Source organism: Lissotriton vulgaris, chromosome 2_2 (genome assembly GCF_964263255.1).
Source record: "Lissotriton vulgaris chromosome 2_2, aLisVul1.2, whole genome shotgun sequence".
NCBI lineage: Eukaryota > Metazoa > Chordata > Amphibia > Caudata > Salamandridae > Lissotriton > Lissotriton vulgaris.
The window spans coordinates 219,704,749-219,726,810 of record NC_141688.1 but is presented as its reverse complement, the minus strand read 5'-3'; the positions used below and the strand labels follow the sequence as shown (position 1 = coordinate 219,726,810).

General features: G+C 43.7%; 1 protein-coding gene across 1 annotated transcript in view; it reads left to right on the top strand.

Moving 5' to 3' along the window:
- The window catches only part of LMO2 (LIM domain only 2), a 72,838-nt gene extending 51,962 nt beyond the window's left edge, over window positions 1-20,876 (top strand). Inside the window, exon 5 of the mRNA XM_086959576.1 lies at window positions 18,416-20,876. Within this exon, the coding sequence (XP_086815702.1) occupies window positions 18,416-18,635 (220 nt within the window). The 3' untranslated portion in view covers window positions 18,636-20,876. The remainder of the gene's footprint in view (window positions 1-18,415) is intronic.
- The last annotated feature ends 1,186 nt before the right edge of the window (window positions 20,877-22,062 follow it).

Sequence of the window (22,062 nt, the reverse complement as noted above, 5' to 3'; positions counted from 1 at the left end):
GGTGTCATGAGCCAACAGCGTTGATGGATTCAACTCAACATTGGAAGGTTCCCTTTCATTCCGACCCTCCTTTACATTGAAGAACTTGCGCAGTTTGAATTTGTGAATATATTGAAAAACGTCTATTCTGGTTTTCGAATAGTTGAAGTCACTTATTGGGCAAAAATTCAACCCCAGGCTTAACAGTTGTTTTTCTGCCTCTGTAAGCATTGAGGAGGAGAGGTTTATGATTGTCTTATCATTTAGTTTCTGTTCCACCAGTGTTGTTTTTTTTTTGTTTAAGTTTATGTTTTTTACGGCGTTCCCTCCTTCGTTGGTTGAGTTTTGCCCTTTTTGTGGCTGCTGCTGTGGCTGTTGCTGACTTCTTGAGCGTAGTGATTGGAGGCGAGCATTTACTAAAAAATCAACCTCCTCTCCTAAATCTAGGACTGTTGCTGATTCTCCAGAGGTTGCCCCTATTGTTGTGCTGTCCTCAGAGTAAACACTGCTATTTGATGTTTCATCATCACTCTGATTAGGGTTAATATCAGTACGCACAGGTTGTGGCATTCTTGTTACATTTGTGTGAGCATTCATAGATGCAGTTGATTTTTGATTCATTTTATTTTTTTTTGCATTTTGATACTTGCGTGCAAATGTGTAGATACGACCCTGCTCATAGTCCTTCTTGTCACGCGTAAACTTATACGCCTTGCGCGCCTTGATTTTGTCTTCATGTTTTACTAGGCGCTCTTGAATTTCCTTTCTGGATATTGTAATTAAATCGTTTGGTTCCATTTTTAGTAGTTCTTCATTAATTTCTTCCATTTCTTTCAATAGTGCTGTACGATCGATTTCAGCATATTTGATCAGGATTTTTACCAAATTTGCCGATGCTTCCAAGTTGCTGAGCCCCCACTCTTTGAGCATTTCTGGGTTGGGCCTCTCGTAGCTGGGAGCAAGGAGTATACAAAGTCCTCGCGGGACTCGACCTTCTACTATGTACATTGATTGCGATTTGTGCTCCAACCATTGTGTGGCTTCGCTGCACATGCATTTTTCCATTTGTTTCATTAAATTTTTGATTTTACTTTCATCAGATAGAGTGTTTGGTTGTGCAGTTGTTGCAGCTGTTGCCCCCCCTCGATCGGAAACTTTTGGAAGATTGGAGAATAATGTTACCGAGGCTGCCACCCTTCCTTGTACTGTTTCGGCAGACATGCCGAATGCGCTGTGGTAATTTCAATAGTAAGCAAAAACAGTTCTTTTAAACGGGTGCCGTCTAGCTCCTCCCGGCTACCCGCTTGATGCCTGTTGTCCTCCCCACCGCCTTAGTAGCGCAGTCCACGGAACACTCACCCACTCAAAGATCCGCCGTAACTTGCCAACACTGCTCAATGGTTCGTTTTACTTGTCGGCTTCACTTTTCGGCTTTCTTCACAGCGAGATGGCTGAAAGCGTGGGCGTGACACTATCCACTGGTTCCGCACTGCAGACAGGGTCCGTCACCAAATTTCGTTACTACAAAGAAGCGAACAAGCTGTTTGCTGATGGTGGACTACTTGCGGGGAGTGGACTCGCAGCGAAAGCAACCACCTTCCGTGAATTGTATTTAAAAAATACTGGTTCTGCACCTCCAACATCGGCGAACAGAAAACCACGGCGAGTCCCAAAGATTTCAGGCAAGATGTTTATTTGTTACCACAGCACAATGGTCTGACGCGTTTCGGGCGGATGCCCTTGCTCACAGATAGTCTGGCCATTATTTTTAAATGCGTTAGTGGACACCATGTGATCATAGATATAGACAACATACTACTTACAATGTCTAAAGTTCTTAGGTTTCGAACAGAAGGGTAATAGATGCAAATATAAGCCCGTCAAAACAATCTTAAACTGAATAAATTCAGTGATGTCATTTGCTATTATCCATTTTTATTTAAAACATGTAAAAATAAATATATATATATATCTATACATGGGGAGCTAGGTATAGAACATATACACTTACTTACCTGTCCATAATTTGTTTCTCTATATTTTCTCCTCAATATTATGCTCGCCGATATTCTGGTGACAATACTCAGGGGCACACCCTTCTGGTTCACAGCCTTCGATAAAGTTGTTTGTAGAAAATGATGGTAGAAGCTAGAAAACTGGGGCATTTTACCAACCCTACTAAAGGCAATAAGATCGCTTTACGTAGGCACCTGAGTCAAAACCAGTGCCAGCACAGTGTCTCCTAAAATAATCACGTAGAACAGGCAGAAGCAAGGGTGTGTGATGGCACCCTTTCTTTTCAACCTATACACGGCGGATCTGGGGGATGCCCTAATAGGAGCATGCATAGTAGCACCAAGACTAGGTAGCATGAGGCTGCGGGTGCTGCAATACACCGACGATACAACCATAATGGACCACACAAAGGTGGGCCTACAAAGAGCCCTAATTGCACTAAATCGCTACAACAACCTGTCAGTAAACCTAAGAAAATTCAAGGTCGTTATCTTTGCGACTTACCACCATAAAAAGAAAGCACAATGGCAAATGGGCAACTTGCAAATCAAGACAGCGGAATCATGTATTTATCTCGATTGAACGGGCTAAGGCGACCGCCCTCTTGAAACACCAGAGCAACAAGGCTAATATGGTCATACATCTACTCAAGCAACTAAATCACCATCTGATCAGCCCGACTGCCGGCCCAATTCTTAAAGCCTTGAACGCAAAACTTTTATCAGCAATAGCCACCTGCCCTTCCGCTGGTCACAGTACACTTGCCTAAATTCAGCACAATCCAAAGCATACAAAACAGTGCTTCAAGTCCGGAGATCAGCAAGGAATGCAAGGCTAAGGCTGGAACTAGGTGTGGTGAGGCCAGACCTGACGTGCCAGGGCGACTTTATAAAACTCTATCTCAGGATCTTAAGGGCCCCAGCTAACACACTAAAGTACCAACTGAGATTGATCTTCGTAGTGCCTTGTACGCTCTGGCATACCGCCCTTGACAAAGCGACCAAAACATTGAATATAGTGGAAGAGAGCACACGGAGGCCGGAAATCCCTATGAACACCTGGAAAAGAGCCATAAAGAAACAATTGTGTGAAATTTCATTTGACCTTGACTGTAAATCGCTCTATTCAAGCCCACACTTAGACCCACTGAATAGCTCGTATTCGGCAGGCAAAGCCCAGCTTACCTAAGTGACGCTCTCGCTACATCAGCCCTGAGAAAAATTCTGTCCATGAAATTGATCACCCTAGGAACTGCGGATTTCAATCCTGCATGGGAACGAAGGGGGATGCCACAACCTGTAGACTCTGCCCACACATCAGGGAATCGTGGCGGCACCTCTAATGCTGTTCAGTGGCGGTTTTACCATGGGGGCGTTAGGGCGCCGCCCCCCCTGCTTTCTCGCCGTGCGAGAAGAAGGCAGAAACAAATGGTAGTTATTTATTTATAACTACCATTTGTTTCTGCCTGCCCTTCTCGCACAGCGAGAAAGCAGTCAGCACTGCAGAACTTCCTGATTACGAGTCGAGCCTCAGGGCAGGGGGAGTGGCTTGGGGGAGTGGCTTGCCCACTGTTGTGAATACGGACTGTTTGGACAGCCTGAGAGGCTGTCCAAACAGACAGTATTAGCAACAGTGGGCAAGCCGCTCCCCAAAGCCTCCTCCCACTCTCCGTTCTGCAGAATGCCGACTTGGAAGAATGACGAGGTTAGGGCAGCCGGCCGAACCAATCAGCGCCGGCTGCCATGGAGGGGAGGGTCAGGGAGGCTGCCTGCAGCCTTCCTGCTGACGAGCAGCACCCTGGGAATTCTTCGAAAGTAGGACGGCGGCAATCGGGAGTCTGTCTGCTGGGAACTTAAAGGCGGGAAGCAGGTAAGTTTGAAAATTCTATTATTTATAATTATCTCGCCTCCCCCCATCCCCTCTGCAGCGAGACCCCCCACTCTCTCGGGTGTGTCCAGACCTTCCATGAGGCAGGGGGTATCTGTTGTTCGGGCTTGACAATCAGGCCTGGCCTGTACTAAAACAGCATGCATCTGCGTCACGGGAGAGAGTCTAGCAGAACGGCGTGTCCTCGTTACTTCTAGATCCTCCTTCCTTGTAAGTTCCTTCCGGACATCTGTACCGCTCAGTTCCAGCCAGGCCTCCTTTAATATTTGGCTGCTTTAAAGATCCGATTCTGGGGCCGGCAAAGCGCCCTCGGAGTCTGAATAGAGGTCTGTGTCTCGAGGACTGTGATTTATTTCATTTTCTGACTTGTGTCTGGGTACAAAAAGAAAAATAAGAGATGCAAACATTCCCATAAAACATTTTTTTTAAAAATCTTTCTCCGTGTATTCCTGTCAGTACAGTTACGTGCCTGAATGTTTATGTGTTCTGTCCCCCTGCATTTTCTTTCCACTTGTGATGTGGACATGTGCTTGCCAGAATTCTGAGTTTGAGGCCATAGAAAGCAGTTCAGGCCTTGGTGACTGAAATGGCTTGTGGAGAAGCAGCAGCTGGGTTAGATAACACCGCTCCCAATGTTGATGGAGCAGAGCAAGCACATCATTGATGTCGATTGAATCCAGCGAAGAAGAGATGTATTGTGGCCAAATTTTGCACAGGGATCTCGGCAGGGACTGGTTCTGACTAAACCGACATCCGGTGCATTTAATCTTTAAAAAACAGGTTATCTTTGACGACTATTGTGCAGACTGACAAATGCTTAGTGAAAGTATTGGTTTTGGAGGCCGTCTGTAGCTCATCTCTCTCTCTCTCGTCGTTTTACTGTTTGTGTTAACATGTAGTTGTCACATCTTGTCTGCTGTGACCTCGCTACCCTTGGTGGCATGAAATAAATTGTTATTGCTTTGATGAAAAACTTGAACTAGGAAAACAATCTAGCCGGCAGTGTTATAAAATGGTTTCTTAACAAAAATAATGAACGGCACAAAATAATGTTTCTATAAAGTGAAGTGAAATATGAAGATAAGAGTATTTTGATTTGTTCCTCCCTGTCTCCGATGCTGGGATGTACTTTTTGAAATAACCCCTTATGTATTATTCGCAGTACAAAAATCTTCTGTTTGTGTAAACCACATTTCACTAGACTCCCTCTTTTGCACTTGAACCACCCTATGCAACCATTCTGTCTGATCACATCAGCACACACTGCCCATTCAGCATGGCAGCATGACTCCAATATGTGCACCTAAGCATAGGACTAACTGCCTCCAGCAAAGTGACGCACGCCTACACTGCCATAAAGTAAGTAAACATGTCTGAGTTGTGACTGGGTCACTTCTCTCACCCCAGTGTAATTTACAACTTCGTTTTTGAAGTCATCTCACACAGGTTATTGGATTTTTCCAATGTACAGTACATAGGCTCTACAGCCTGGTTGAAATGCAGCTTGTTTGCCAAAATATTTACAACATGACATGATTCCAAACCAGTACCACTACATCAAAGACAGGACTATTCTTGCCCCCCCCCCCACCCTCCTTTTGCAGTTCGGGCTTGCACGCTCGCTTATTACTTTGCGGTACAACATTTTCGCCCCACCACTTTTAAAATCCACCAGCCGCCACTGATGCTGTTGCCCCACTCTCATCGATGAACAAAGGAGGCTATTGCGCATGATTTGTTTCATCAACTAAATAAAATCCTGTAGTGAAGCATCAGCCATGTGCTTCTCCAAGTCCAACACGTTGACCCTAGCAAAACTGGGGAAATGTACCTACTGCATCAGGACCGCCATAAAAATGGCAAATGAATGAAAAAAAATTCAGGAGAAGAGCACAATAAACCCAGCCTCCCTGCACCTCTAGTACTCCCATGAGGACAGCACGCCTCATAGGATAATGGACCAGAGGTCAATGGGAATGAGTCAAAGCTTTATATTCAAAACAATAGTAGCTGGTGCACAACCTGTAGGTTCGTTAGCTTTAACCCTCTATTGAACCGTACTTATCCAAATTTTTGGGTGCTCCACGGGTGGCGTCTTCCGTCCTGGAGACGTCTGAATATTGAACATTGATATCGTGCTTCCAACCTAAATCAGATGCATGCCCATGGGCACACCCCTGTTCCTCAAAGAAAATAGGACTCCGATCTATTTTTACAGTATCAAAACTTACTTTATTGATTTAATATTTTCTTTTCCTTGAAATTTCATTTCATTTTGAATCAAAACATTCTTTCTGGCATTAATGGGTCACACGTGAACCACTATTAGGATCTATGGGGTTCACATATATTTAAAACACTGAACGGAGGCTCTTCGTTCTACATCTCAACATAGCATATTCTATGTCTATGTTCACATGAGGCACATTAGCTCTATATGAATGCACCCAGCAGAATGATGGCTTATAAGGCTTACTAATGCATAATGCAGAAGATTTACAATATCACATGTTGAAATGTGTATATAGGTTACAAACATATGTGCTATGAACTTGTTGCAGTGATGCTCCCGGAAGAGGGGCTTTCAGCCCGAAATGCATAGGAGCCAAAAAAGGCCATAACAAAAAATATAACGTATAAAGAATGTTTTGATTCAAAATTAAATGGAAATACATTTAAGGAAAAGTAAATATTAAATCAATAAAGTACGTTTTGAAACGGTAAAAATAGAACGAAGTCCTATTTTCTTTGAGGAACACAGGTGTGCCCATGGGGATGCATCTAATTTAGGTTGGAAGCACGATATCAATGTTCATAGCTTTATAATACCTTCCACCCTGACAGGACAAATAGCCACCAAAGCCATACCTTCATAAACATAAACTCTGGGGAAGGCTGATTTGTGGCGGAACTGGGGAGGGGTGGCAAATCCTTTTACTAAAAAAGTGTTCTTTAAAAAAAAAATCTCTCCTACAAACAACAGTTTTTAACCATTGATTTAGCTGTAACATGTTGATTGCTATTTACTGGAATGATTTTAATTAATTGCACGGTCAATAAATAAATACACACCCTTCCGGTGATGCAGTCCAAGTAGATTAAGGAGGGAAGAAAACCAGGAGGTGGCACAGGGAGATTTAAGAGAGACTGTAATGTTTATACTGATGATCTGAGGTAGCATGATAGCGAGTATCTAGTAATCATTTGCAATAGGTAGGTAGGTCATAGTTACTTTATGGCTAACAATGAGAGTAGTTTTATAATTCTTTACATTTTGTGGCAAACTAACCGATTTCAAGCCAGTACTGAGAGGAAGGGCAGTATCTGTGGAATTTACACAGAGTACTTATTGAAAAGTTAATGATTTGTTTAAAGGTTACAATGAGTAAAGGGGAGACCATCCAAAAGGTGGTTGAAATAACTCAGTTAGAGGCAAGAGCTGAGAGTACTGCTCTGGGAGTGAGGAGGGTTGTCCTGTGGCAGATTCTGCAAAGTACAAGTACTTCAAAACCAGCAACCTTAGGTGCAGTGTTAATAAACGATTCCTAGTGCAAGGCTGTGCTGAAGAGTACATCATTTATTTATTTATTTTATTTATTTATTGACATTTGTAGAGCGCGGCGAATACCCGTGGGCGTCTCGGCGCTAATTAAGGGATGGATCAGCAACTGGGGTAAAGAAGATATACAAGGCTTTTGGTCAAATAACTAACGTCTTTAGCTGTTTGCGGAATGTGAACAGGGAGGGACTTGCTCGGATATGTGCAGGAAGGGTGTTCCAGAGTCTAGGGGCGGCAACCAGGAAACGCCTGTCACCCCAGGTGACTGTTCTAGTGCGAGGCACAGCCAAGAAGTTCTGAATAGAGGAACGAAGAGATCGGGTTGGGACATGATGGAGAAGATTCTGTTTGAGAAAGTGGGGACCTTGATTATTGAGTGACTTGTAAACAATACACAGCGATTTGAATTTGATACGGCTGCGTATCGGGAGCCAATGGAGATCCCTAAGGATGTTTGTAACTGGTGCGAACTTGGGGATCCCAGCCAGCATTCGTGCGGCTGCATTTTGGATTGACTGCATCTTATTTGTCACTCGGACTTGGGCATTTAAGAATAGAGCGTTACAATAGTCCAAGGAGGACAGGACTAGTGAGCTGACCAGTGTTTTCCCGGCCGTGTTCGGTAGGAAAGGTAGTATTTTCCTAATCATTCTCAATTTCATATGAGCTGAAGCCGCAGTTTTATTCGCATGTGCCATAAAATTGAGGCCAGCATCGAAGATGACGCCTAGATTTCTCACTTTGCTAGCTGGACTCGGGGGGGACCGAAAGATGGTGGCCACCAGACAGGTGACCAGCCCGGGGAGAGGTGACCGAAGATGACCATTTCAGTTTTTTCTGAATGGAGTTTCAGACAATTCGTGGCCATCCAGTCACCTATTGCCATCATTCCTCTCGTGAATCGATTGGCCACTTCCTCCCCGTCCCCTTTGATAGCCAGTACCAATTGGGTGTCATCGGCGTAGGAGGTCAGGCTCATCCCAAATGCTTTGATGACATTTGCAAGGTCCGACACGTAGATATTAAATAGTGTCGGACTCAGGGATGAGCCTTGAGGGACCCCACACGGCAGAGACACCTTCGATGATTGGTAGGGTCCTAGAGATACTGCTTGTGATCTATTGGCCAGAAACGATACAAGCAGGTCCAGAGCAGTTTTCTGGACCCCCAGTCGTTCGTCACGGTCGACTAAGATCTTGTGGTCGACCGTGTCGAAGGCCGCCGAAAGATCCAGCAGTACCAGGAGTGCTGTCCCCTCCTGGTCTCGTATGGCTCTGATGGCATCCGCAGCCTTTAGAAGGGCAGTTTCCGTGCCATGACATTTGCGGAATCCGAACTGGGTTGTCGAGCAACTGGTGCTGCTCCACAAATTCCGACAGTTGCTGATTCATGGCTTTTTCTATTACCTTAGCCATGATTTGTGGCTGATGGTGATACGTCAGAGGGAAATAGTATAGGACTGGTAGATGACCAATCGCTGAGTCAGTAGGAAAGTAGATGATTTGATTTGTAACTGAGTTTCGCAAGCGAGAATGGGGAGCCTTTCATTGACAAATAGCATTGAGACAGTCAGACGTTCTGGATTGAAGACTCTTAGCTAGTAGATTCATCGGCCTTTCTTGCAAAGCTACGAAGCAAGGCTACTAGCTGCACTACGTTCCTTGTAAAGGGAACGAGCAGATATGCACCATACGCACTAAGGTATGGAATACTACTTCTCTCTCATAGTGTTGGAATACTACAGGTAGCCTAGTTCCAAACAGTGCTAAATTTGAGCCGGTGGTTTCCAGTGCTCGGTACCCTCACTTAATTGTCAACACTGGCCCTTGTGGCAGTCTGCCACAATGTGGAGCTGTCTGAAATGGCCACAACAACAGTCAATTAATCATTGAGTACACATTAAAAAGGAGTATTCTCTGCCACCTAAGCCATTCTTAAAGGTTTGGGGGCCTGGAGTAGTCTGAATTTTCACACTTCTAGGAATGTGGTGCTTAGTAGTTGTGTTGTTACTACTATTGGAAGCATGGAAGAGGTAATGTGTGGTGGAATCTGCAGTGGCCTCCAAATGAGAGCCCTAGCCCTTTTGTTTTTTACAAATTAAGCACTGGCGCCAACGCAGGAACCCTTGCAACATAAAGCCTCGTGCACCACTTGTTCATCATCAAAAACTTAAGATAATATCACTTCACAAACATCTACAAATTAAATTGCCCATTAAAGACCTAATCCCTCTGAAGACCTGGAGCTAGCTGTGACAACACTTGCTATTCTGTTTTTTTTTTATAGAATATACTCCATTTAGGAGCACCATTTTTTGCTTATCACTTTGTCTTCCCTTGATCATCAAGCCAAAGACCTTTGGTCGAACGTGCCTGCCTTGAGTTTCTCATTGGCAGATCATGTTTCTGTGGATGCTGCAACTCGCTTTTTCACTGTATTTCAATACTTTCTCTAATGGTGCTTTTGGTATGAATCTATGTTCCATCTGGGTATAGAAAATTGACAACCCTGGGTTGCGTACTGGTCACCTCTGCGTTTGTACAACATACCTACTTTTGGTAACACAATGCCTTATTCTGGGAAACCCTACTTCATCTATGGCTCTATTATCGGGTCGAGGTACCGCTCTATTATAGAGATCTATGTGCGACCCGAACGATGACGTTTCTAATACCAGGACCAATGACTGGCTAATATTAAAAACTATGATCAGCAGGTAGATAGCAGACAAATGGTAGAGCGTGCTATACAGTCATTAAAACAGTTCTCCTGAATAGAGCCAGTGCTATCTCCAGCTCTCCTCTGTTAGCCTTCTATCTTGATCAGGCATAATGACTTCCCATTTTATGGATTGGGGCTGTACTATTTTTTTATTGATTGATCATTCGCACAACGATTACTCGCAATGACACTTTTTGCCATGGTTATCCCTGTGGAGGGCAAATAGTAGAAACCCATATGTTTATGGCCAACTATTACAGCATTTTTGATGGTAGCATAATCAGTGGCGGTGAGCGGCAAACAAAACTGGTAGGGCATTGGGCAAATATATAACCCACTAACAAGCACTGGTAAATACCAGCAAGGTCCTTAGGCTCAAGCCTAAAGCTCACAATCATGGTCCGTTTTAAATAGTGTTGATAAAGGTCTACGGTGGAGAGCTCTGGAATTCAGACTGAATGCACTGCAAGTCTTTCACAGTGCCTGTCAGTGACTTACACAAACTTTAACCGCTTAACCGCGGAGGCGGTTTAGTGCAGTGGGCAGGGCCGGGACAGCCAACGGACGTGCGCAGCACTATGGAGGTAGTGCGCGCAATGGACGTAGGCCGTCAGAAGCAGTGAAGGGGTTATAAAAATAAAAAGATTGACTTACTTACTGCCTTGTGCTCTGGCTCTTCCACATCTCGGCAGTACAGGCAACCAGAGCTCCTGCAGCAACTCTCCTATGCCAATCTAGATGCTTATCTCATGCTGCTCAGGCAGCATAAGAGAAGCACCAGGACTTGCTGGAGCATACTAGCTCGACGCTTCTTAAAGCACTGGGGGTCTGAGCTTGCTCTCCACCCAGCATTCTAGCACAGCTTGGGTTGGCGTAAGGCTGGCCATCTCGAGACAGCTGGTTAGTGACATGCGCACTTTAAGCTGAAATGCACATGATTCCTCCCTTCTGCTGCCCCGCCCTCTGACTTGGCTGCTGCCAGCACGAAAAATAAAATGCTAAGACATCTGTACATTACCATCTTATTTTTCATGTTTCCTGCTCTACAGCGGAGGGGCGTTGCTCCTCCGCTCTCCTGAATGCACCGCCATGAGTATAGTGTCTAACTCTGTGCCTGTACCGTAGCTCGCTAAGCTGATGCAAGGAGAGGTCCCTTAATATAACAATAATCGACACACTAACACAATTCAACTGGGGATCCATTGACCGTTTTGTGGGATGCCGCTGTCCTACTAATTGGCACTGTGAGCCTCCCAAATATCGCAGACCATGATACCCGTACACATTCAATAGGTCTGTTTACCTTTTTTTATCACACCTAAGATACCACCAAGTGAAAGATAAACTTGTGGTATATACTAAGGTGTTTTAATCTAATAGCAGGAACACAGTTTTATCCATACACTTAATATAGCGTAAGAACTCCATTATCCAGGATTGAGTCCACCTTAGTAGTACTGTCTTACCATAGTGGGATGAGGTACCCAATGGTGAAGTATGTTACATTATGTGGATGAGGCCACCTCCTCCAAATCTTTTTTTGACCCTCTAGGAGCCTGAGCTGTGTACCTGGGGATTATGGGCTAAGAACAAAAGTCTCCTGTTCTGGCGACAGATTCGGTGCACCTTGTGTGCTTTCGATGTTGTGTTGTGAGTGGGAGTGTGGTGTCTAATCCTCCTTTACTTTTGAAGTGGGTGCTGTCAATTTAGTGCTTCACATTATTACTACCATAAAATCATTCACACCTAAAAAAGTGCTGCCCATTCACACCCTGGTTCTCTAGATAACTTTGGAATATACAATGCAAATATAAAAATTTGGAACATAACTGTAGCAAGAAACCTTTACTAAGGAAGGTAAAAACCACTACAGGGAGGACATCTACAAAATTTAAAAATTCCAGAAAATCCACCAGAGCCACTAATTACATGTCGTCAATCTTGGATTGAAGAGAATAATGCACTAACATTAGGGCCTAGTTCTCCACTATCGACCAGATCTTTAGATTAAAACTCATCCATTGGAAAACCGTGGTCCTAAATGGTGGCAGTCTCTACCTCACATTCGGGGATCTGAAATCTGCTTTTGACCTGGTGTAGCGAGATCAAAAGGGGGGTATACTTCTTGATCTGGAAATTCCAGCGAATCTATGCCACCAGTTGATACGCCTTCAAAAGGACAATTACGAGCGAATAAGATATGGCAAGAATGGTGAACTCTCTGCCCCTTTCCCTGTTGAGAAAGGGGTGCGACAGGGATGTGTTCTGGCCCTGACACTCTACTCCCTTTTCTTAAATAGTCTAATTGAAAATATGTTTGATGGGAAAGATATTGATGCACCCAAGTTGGCGAACCAAAAAATTCCAGCACTTATGTTTGCGGATGATACGCTCTTACTTTCCAAATCTCACATGGGCCTGCAGAGGGTGCTTAATGTATTCAGCACCTTCTGCAAAAATCAGGGATTGGAGATCAATCTTCAAAAAATTAAGTATATGGTTTTCAATGCTAATACCACGAATTGTCCATATCCCCGATTAGATGGAAGGGCCCTAGAGAGGGTGTCCATTTTTTACTATTTTGGGATCACATCAACTGAAAAAATGGAATGGGGGACAAAAATAAAGAAAGCCAGTCTAAAACTGTCCCAGTCCATGGGAGACATTATAAAAGTTTATAAGACCTGTATGCACAAAGTGATAGGTCCTGTGGCAGAAATGTATAAGACACAGGCCAGGGAAGCATCACTGTATGGGGCAGAATTATGGGGCCACTGCCCATCCACTTCCCTGTCAATGTCAGAGAATTTATTTCATAGGCAATTGCTGGGACTTCCTACGAGCTCTCCACTAACAACGCTCAGGATGGACATTGGGATGTGCCGTATAGTAGCTGTAGTCTCTTTCAGACCCCTCTTATACTGGCGACGCCATTGGTGTACACCCGAATTTGCTGATTATAAAGAGGAGCTTAAGGATGTGTTCTGTCTCCAGGATGCAGGAAACTCCCTTGGCTAGCTTATTACAGGAACACTTGCCAGGCCATGGGGAGGGCAAACGTGGACAACCCCAGAAGAGATCTGTTTGACGATCTCTAGAATGGAATTACTGGACTCCCATAGAGAACTTCAATTGGCCCTACGATGGCGGGGGACCAAGCCCGGCTGCTTAACCTAAAGGTTTCTGGAAATTAAGCAACAATATAGGCTGGAAGCGGATTTGGATTATATTCAACCACTTCTAGCAAAGAACCTCTTTCTCCAATTTAGACATGGGGCACTCCCGCTCCGAGCATTTACCAGGAAATGGCAGGGCACCCACACACTAGATTGTCCAGGGTGCAATCGAGCTGAGGAAACTAAAATGCATGTCCCCTTCTTCTGACCTGCCGATGGAAAATCAAGGTTTCGGTGGTTGCTACAATTGTGTAGAAATATGGGGATTAGACATTGCACAGAGGCATTAAGGCTTTTTAAGTATGAAACAGACACACCTATTGTGATTTCTATCTCCAGGTTCTTATACTCTGTGTGGTGCACCCATAGAGCTTTCTAAAGAAAACCCTCTTAGGAAATTCTTAGCTCCACTGTAATTTTACTTACGCTATGCTATGCATAGCTAAGACGCGGTTTTGCACATATGTACTGTACGAACGATATACAACCTTTACAACGAAACTTTTACCACGCACTACCATTACGACGCAGTCATTACAGCGCTAACCATTACAACGCATTGCGCTGGGGGGCGCTCTAGGATAGGGAATAAGTTTAATTTACTATCCAACACCTTCCCTAGTGTCCACGGGGACTGGATTTGGAATTAAAGTATTCACTATCCAGCACCCCAAAGCGCTATGCGTTGTAAAGGCATGCGTTGTAAAAACCGTGTTGTAAAGGCATGCGTGGTAAAAGTACGCGTTGTAACGTCATACATCCGTACGAACACCCCCACTGTAATAAACCCTCTCCCCAGGTGTTTAATTATATAAATATAGTTGTTTTAATTCTGACTTTTTAGTTTATAAATATTCATCACATAAAGTGAAAATTTTTAGCAACCGATAGGAGTTTTATTTATCAATGAATTAGTCACTTGCTATATATATGTGCCATTCTACCCCCTCTTGTATCTAACGTAGAAAGTATACATTTTGTTGTACATCGTGCCATATTCAGCATTAGAATTCTGAGAAGGCATGAGGGAGCCAATCCAAGAATGTATTAAAAACGTGCACATTTGCAGTGTTTTGATTCTAAACACAGAAATATTGAACATAGCTTTTATGATGACATACTGTATTATCTTTTTTTAAGCTTATATATATTGTACTGTTTTTAAGGGTTTTTATGGCCTGCATGATCGAAATAGAGTTTATTTGACTGACTGACTGACATGTCTCTAATCTGTCATTGCAAGAGCTCCACTCACAATTCATTCTCTCTAGTAAAGCAGCTATGCATGGTGAGGCTTTTCCAAGCTGTACACTTCCTATGCGGGAACTTTGTAACAACATCCACAGTAACTTCCTGAGTAACTTCCTGAGTCCCTCCCTCACTCACCACTTGGAAAGCACACTTTGTCACCTTCAGGTTCACATTTGGAGAAATTCAGTCTGTTATAAGCTCTGGCTTCTAAGCTGGTTGTCAGAACTAAATCTGGATCCCCTTTGTATCCCCGGCTGCCTCCCTGATATTTCGAAGCTCGGTGCCATGAAGTGCTTGCCGGAACTGACTAATATCTATAACTTGTGGTCAGAAACTGCCACTTTATCTGCCAAATAGAAACAGGCTATAGTTTCTGTCTTGAAGAAGAAAGCCTCTGCTTAACCCTCTCGTCTCTCTGTCGCCCTAGTCTTCTGTTATCTCTTCCAACCTACAACGTTGAGAAGCAGTCAACACTCAACTCTCCGCATACCTGGCGGATGATGATTTGCTCGATGCTTTGCGTTTGGGCTTCAGGCCGCTCCATAGCCCTGAGTCTGCTTTGCTAAGAGAGGCTGATGATCTCAGGCAGATCTTGGACAAACTGATCGCTGCTGCCCTGGTTGTTTTCGACCTGTCAGTCGCTTTCGACACCGTTTCTCACGCATGCTCATTTCCAGACTATTTGATTTTGACATACTCATCCAGTGGTTTTGTGCTTTTCTCAGTGAGAGAACTACAACATATTTCTACCCTCCTTCCCGGTCAAATTCTCATTCTCCTTAGTATGATGTCCCGTAGGGCTCGTCACTTAGAGCATTTCTTCTGCTGCCTCCCTAGTCAGAAAATGTTTCTTTAACATATTTTCCTACACGAATAAAAAACAAATCCTCATGTCCAACCGGGAAAACCCTGCTACGACTATCTCTAGTTTCTGTCTGTATGTCAGAGGTGGCCTCTTGAATGAACGAGAACTGCCTAAAACTTAATGAAGATAAAACCAAGACCATCCTCTTTGGTAACCCCCTCTCCGGTTTGGACACATTAACGGTCTACCAAATCCTAGGTACCGCTCCCAAATTCCTATCTTTGATGATCATCTAGCTTTTTTGCTGGACATACCCTGCGTAGCAGCCGTCTGTTTCTAAGCACCTTGGGTTAGGTGAAAATTTCTTCCTCTGACTTTCATCCTGTGACCCAGGCTCTCATTTCTTCCAGACTGGATTATGGAAATTCCTTATGTAAGGCCTTCCTAATCATTGTTTGCAGAGTTATCAAATAGTGCAGAACTGTGTAGTTGTGGTCCTCAAGACCATTCCCAGGTGCACTTCCATCTAAGGTCATCTCCAGGCTCCCGGTATAGAAACGTATGATCTTTGAGATCATATGAATCACTCTCAGAACAGGGCACGACTCCGGTCATCTCTCCTATAGGATGAAGCTTCAGCTCCATCTTCTGGCCCACACCCTAAGGTCTTCTGCCCACCTTCTGTTGACGATAATCAAAATTCAAACTCTTTAGACTTGGTGGGAGATCCTTCTCTTATATATCTCCTTAGATATGGAATCCCCTTTCTATAGCCAAACATACCAAGGCGAACCATGTTTTTTCTATGAAACTGATCAAGATCTGGTTATTCCAGTCATCTGTGTGGGAAAACAGGGTTTTTCCTGTTCTTGTAGCTGTTGCCGCCGCCAATATGCCGCTTTTGCTAGCCGTAGCACTCTATACTTTTTTTTGGTTAAAATTCTTAGGAGCCCACTACCTGCGCACCCAAGTGCTAGGACTGAGAACTATCAAGGCTGCAGATTCTTAGTCCCTACATCTTGCCTCTTTCTTCTATCGCCTTACATTACACTTCCGGTCTCTAAGGCTCACCTTGCAAGTTATTTTTCATCCCTCATTTCTCATTTGCCACTGCTTTCTTATCTTTCTCTACACCCTTCTTTCTCCCTTTTCTCCCTCCCTCGCTTTTGCTCTAGGTTAGAGTCTGAGAATTAAACACAAGTCTTTGTACTTAAGAAATTTAGCACCTGTACCGGCGGGTAGACACAGGAAATCTCATAAATCGAGGATCACACAGTGTGAGTAGTCACGCAATCTGAACTGTAAATCTAATTGAGGACCTCGTATGATTACTGAGTCATGCATGTAGCTTTTCATGACACAGGTATCACAATTGAAATCTACATAGGAGGGTGTGGCACTCATTATCATCATAGGTAACTAGATGTACATTCCTTGTGATAACTGATGTGTTGTGTTTAAGGGCCTTATTTCGGCCTTGTGGGTGGGCTGCCATCTTGCCAAGGGGGCTGGAGGTCATGACCTCCCTCCTCCACACTGGCAGAGAACCACAGTTTATGGCCTTCCTCACACTCCAAAACACATACAGTAAGGGGGACCCATGGGCAGTTTAATGACCTCACACTCCCACAAACCATAAGACCCTAAGTAGGCTAAAGTGACCATAGACTAGATATTACTCACAATCTGAGTTGTGAGTGATATCGCAGAGATACCCCTTCGGGGGTCGATTCTAGCACTATACAAATACAAATACAAACCTAATTGCGTGTGTTAACCAGTAGGGGCCGGTGGTGGGAGTGCTGCGAGGCGGTGAGGCAGGACGGGGGTGGAGTAGGGTGGGGGGTAGTAAACTATGGAATACGGCCCAACTGAGGTAAGTAAACAAATACATTGAAAAAACTAATTTCGTTGTGCGCGCTGCATTGCATTTGGAAGTGCAGCTCGTGCATTGAAATTCGTTTTATTTAGTCATTTGTTTACTTACCTCTGTTTGGCCGTATACTGTAGTTGACTACCCCCCACCCTGCTCCTCCCTGCCTGCCGCCCCGCAGCACTCCCACCACCGGCCGCTACAGGTGTTCACAGACTACCAACTACCGGCATAAATACAGGTGCACATATGTCTGAGGTACTGCATAGCTATGTATAGGAATTGTATGATTATACGTGGTTTTACCATTAGTAAGGTGAAAGGTCTGTCTACATGCCCACAGTTATCTAGCTGTTCAGTTGTAGGTGAGCTAGCATTGTCCTTATGAGAAATCCATAGCTAGGCATATACAAAGTAGTCAACTTAGTTAAAAATCTGACCATGTCCATTAAATATCATCCTACTTTATCTGACATGATCGTTCCCTGCATGAAGCTTTCCAGTGTACCAGAGCTCTTAAGGAGACCTACAAATAGAACGAAAGATGCCCCGCTGACTCAGCACACTAGAGAATGCAGTCCTTTCCTACAACATCATAGTCTTAAGATACCCTACTGTCGTCCAAGTCAATGGTAATCAATGATTCGACTGTGTTCGTGACCCAAGATCAATCTTTGACCTACCAACAGTGCACACAGGTCTCTGCCGCGGGTACTGGTATTGGGTTAGCTATCTAGTTGACTCTGAGGATAGCCTGGTTTAGGCTTCATTTTCCCATAGTTTTTAATTGTTTATGTGGCAGTAAAGGAAACTGTTAAATTGGTCTTTTGAGATGCAATGGTAGGTAAAAGCCATAGTAGAGCAGGAAATTTAACATAAATATGTTTTAAGAACTAAGAATGAGCATAAAGAACCTTACCTCCGGCAGTGAAGATCACAGTCTGCCTGTTGTAGCCCACACTAGCGTTGAGGAGTGGACAGAGGGGAAACTGGGAGCTATCGGCTACCTAATGGATGGTCTATTGTATAGAGATGATCGTTTAATGTGGCCATACTAAATTAACCTCGAGTAATGACAAGTCAACAAAAAATACTATTTTCTTTAAATTTGCTGCAATGTAAGTTTAATTTTGTTTTTTTATGCCTAGGCTGTTTGGACAGGATGGGCTGTGCGCCTCGTGCGACAAGCGGATCCGGGCTTACGAGATGACCATGCGGGTGAAGGACAAAGTCTACCATCTAGAGTGCTTCAAATGCGCCGCATGTCAAAAACATTTCTGTGTTGGCGACAGATACCTATTGGTCAACTCAGACATTGTCTGTGAGCAGGACATATTTGAATGGACTAAAATCAATGGAATGATGTAGGCCTTGATTGACAGCTGAAGTGAAAATAGGATTTCATTCTCAGCTGGATGCAGTTGTGCGCTGGGAAGAGTCGAAAGGAAGCATCAATGCAGCGACTCACTGAAGAATGTATGAAACAATGCTTCCGGAACCAGAGTGTGGGAGTCACTTCAGTACGAAGCGGTGGGAAGTATCGCGTGATTGAAACGGAGTCTTCGCCTCGTTGAACGGAACATTGTTTCACATAACCATCATTTACTACTCAATGGAACTTTGAACTGACCACATGCACCCTAACATGTGCTATTGGCTCTAGCCAACTAAAAATAGCCAAACATATGTATGTTACTTGTTGAGCTATTGCTCCTACACAAATAACCATTAGGTGACCAGAGCCTCACCTGAGGTCACTACAGGCACTGCCTCCGGTCCTGAACTTTTCCCCTACAAATTATTGTTTTCAGGAGTGCCTAGTTAGTTCAATGTAAAGAAAACGAGTAAATTAAGCTATCACACACAAGTGCAGGAATGGAGACTGTTTGCATAATGACCTGGCGGGAGGTGGTCATCATAAGAGCAGTGGTTGGCAAACCTCCACTATGACATCATGGGCTGCACATTTCAACCTGTGGGAATTTCATTATGACATCAAGAGCTACACATTTCAACCCGTGAGGATTCTAAAAGTAGAAAACAATCTTCAAGTGCATCTGAACGAATACTTCATTTGGCACGGAGACACCTTTTAAAATTCAAAAAACTATATAAACCTTGTTGAATTATCCTCTTGTCATGAAAAAAACAAAACATAACATCATTGGTTAATTAGCTCTCAACTGTTAGCAAACACACACACATACAGAATTCACGTGTATATCAATAAACATGATATCCCGTTTGGTACCTGTGGTGAGTGTGGGGAGGGACAGTGGTGGGTTCCGGACGGGAGACTCTGCCACTCTGGGCTACAGGAGGGGGGAGGAGGGGCTGCTTTCGGGGCAGAAAGGGCTTCCTGACCCCCTGTCTCTGTCCTTTCATCCTAGGCCGGCCTCCTGCAGCGTGGGCCTGCTCTGAATATCTTTGCTAGGGCTAGTTTTAGTTTACATTTCGTCCCTGCCCATGATTCACGAGAGGGGAAACCCTGAGTGAGTCACGATGCTCCTCCCTAAACAATGGTAATAATATACATGCCAACATTTTAGAACAGGAAAGTGGAAGGTTTTGAAACAAAATCAGGGTATACATTTTTTCCATAGACTTCTATTGAAGCAACATCATATTAATATGAGAGGCAGCTAAAATAAAGCCTTTTTTGGCTGGTAAAATCTGAAGTTTCCCGGCTTAATCGGGTCTGTTGGCATGTATGTAATGAACAATACTACATTCTGCAGATCAGGGTGTGTGTTTTACCCCATGCTCGTTTACTACGTGTATGTATGCTATAGACACAGAGGTTTAACTAGATCCAGAACACAAGGGGTTACATCCTCGCAGTCTCGTGAGGTCATATTAAATAGGTCCTGTTAGCACTAGTCACTGTTGTGCTAGTAAAGTGGTAGGAACCTGGAATCAGTGATTACTGGGGCTAATGCAAAATAAAGTCACACGAGTAAACTTCGGACTATGATTAGTCCCAGTAGAAGACAGGGTTAAAAACACTGCTGATTGTGTAATAAGAATGATGTAACATTTAACATATTAAACCAGCTGCTCAGGATGAGGAAACGAAGGACTCCGTTTTATCTGCAATAGAATAAAGTGGGATCTTGTTGCATGGCAATAATTAAGTTTAGTTTATCTGTTTAAGAAACCAGTGTTCCTGGTGTATGTAAATATATGTACATATATGTATAAAATGTGTGGAATGGAAGTATTTATTTCTACTTCATGATCAGTTATAGTCCGGTGTCTGTTTCCTGTCCACATCCTAAATCTGGTCTCTTTCTTTCATCATTGTCTTGACAATTATTTTTCTTTTTTCTGGCTCTTCCTTCACAGTCCATTATTGAATCTTTACCAGAACCAAGTAGTGTATTTTGTGTTCGATAAAAGGACTACGTAGCCTGTGCAGACAATAACAAGGCTGTGTGTCTCTCATGGTTTTGTTTCAGACATGGACAGCAATTACACTGGATTGTTTACTACACATGTGTCTTGGAGAAATGATACTATCAGCTGCAGCAGTATCTGACATCATCTGCACTGAACTTTCTGATGCGCATTTATTTTGAAAAAAAAACATAAAAGGTTACTGGGAGCATCCTTACGTCTCTGTTTTTTTTATGTCTTAGCCAAAAAACTAATATCGTGCGACAGCACACATTATCATTATAACAACAATCTGGGGCGGTCATATTTTTCATATTTCCTCCTGGCAGAATTCCTGACCATCTTGTCGAAATGCGCAGGCGCCTGCTTATTGGGGTAGGCGGGAGCAAAAGTCTGGAAAATAGTGCGTGTGCACAACTGCACAAGGTCTTCACATCGAAATAGATGTACTCCACGCATGCGCATTAGGAACAACATTTCCCCCAGTTGTCATAAAAAAAGGGATGAACCAATTTTCAAAGTTTCTTGAAAAAACAAAGACTTCCGAATAAACTTAGGCTACGAAATGTGGTAAGAAACAGAAAGATACATGTGTTTTCTGAGAATAACTATTGTAAACACCGGTTTGGCACACCTTCCTCATGTTTGCTGCTACAGCGAATTGGGCAGCATTTTCTTTTGGTAAATTACCTGGGACTTTTTGCTTAGGTTTAGAATTCTTCAAAATCAATTTTCTATTACTGCTGTGAGGGTAAATTATTACATTACACTGGCAAACAACTACGCAAAGCACAGAATTCACATCACTATTTCTCTTCGATTCGTATTTTCAATTTTCAAAATGTTACATAGGTATACGCAGAGTTGTGATGTTTTTGGAAACTTCTTTTTCCGAGTAGAAACGTCACCATTCCTTTAAAAGATGTTTTGTTTAAGATCTTTCGTAGAAACTTGTGCTCACAATGCAATGTAGGGAAGCAAGACTTCACTAAATACTACTTATCACTAGTTCTGTACTGTCCATGGAAGGATAGAGCTGCCCTGCATGCTGCTCCACCCAAGACATCTGTAGCTTCCTTTGAAGGCCTTCTCTTATCCCCTGAGTCCAGGCCTTGTCTCCAGCTCTTTGCGCCTCCCTGTCGCTATCTCTCCTCCAGCAGCGCCCTCCTGGCAGACAGTTGGGTGTGCCCCACCCAGCCCGGCTCGGCACCCAGAAGGGGAATCTGCAGAGCACAGCTATGGGTTCCTGACACCTATCAGAGAAGCCGGCCGGGACACTCCAGATAGCACTGCAGTCTGTAGTCTGAAAAGAGCCAAGAACACTTTTGAAATTATCTTAGACTTTACAAGTCATCCCTAAAGGTTTGGGTTGTCCTGGCCCAGAGACGACAGGGAAGGT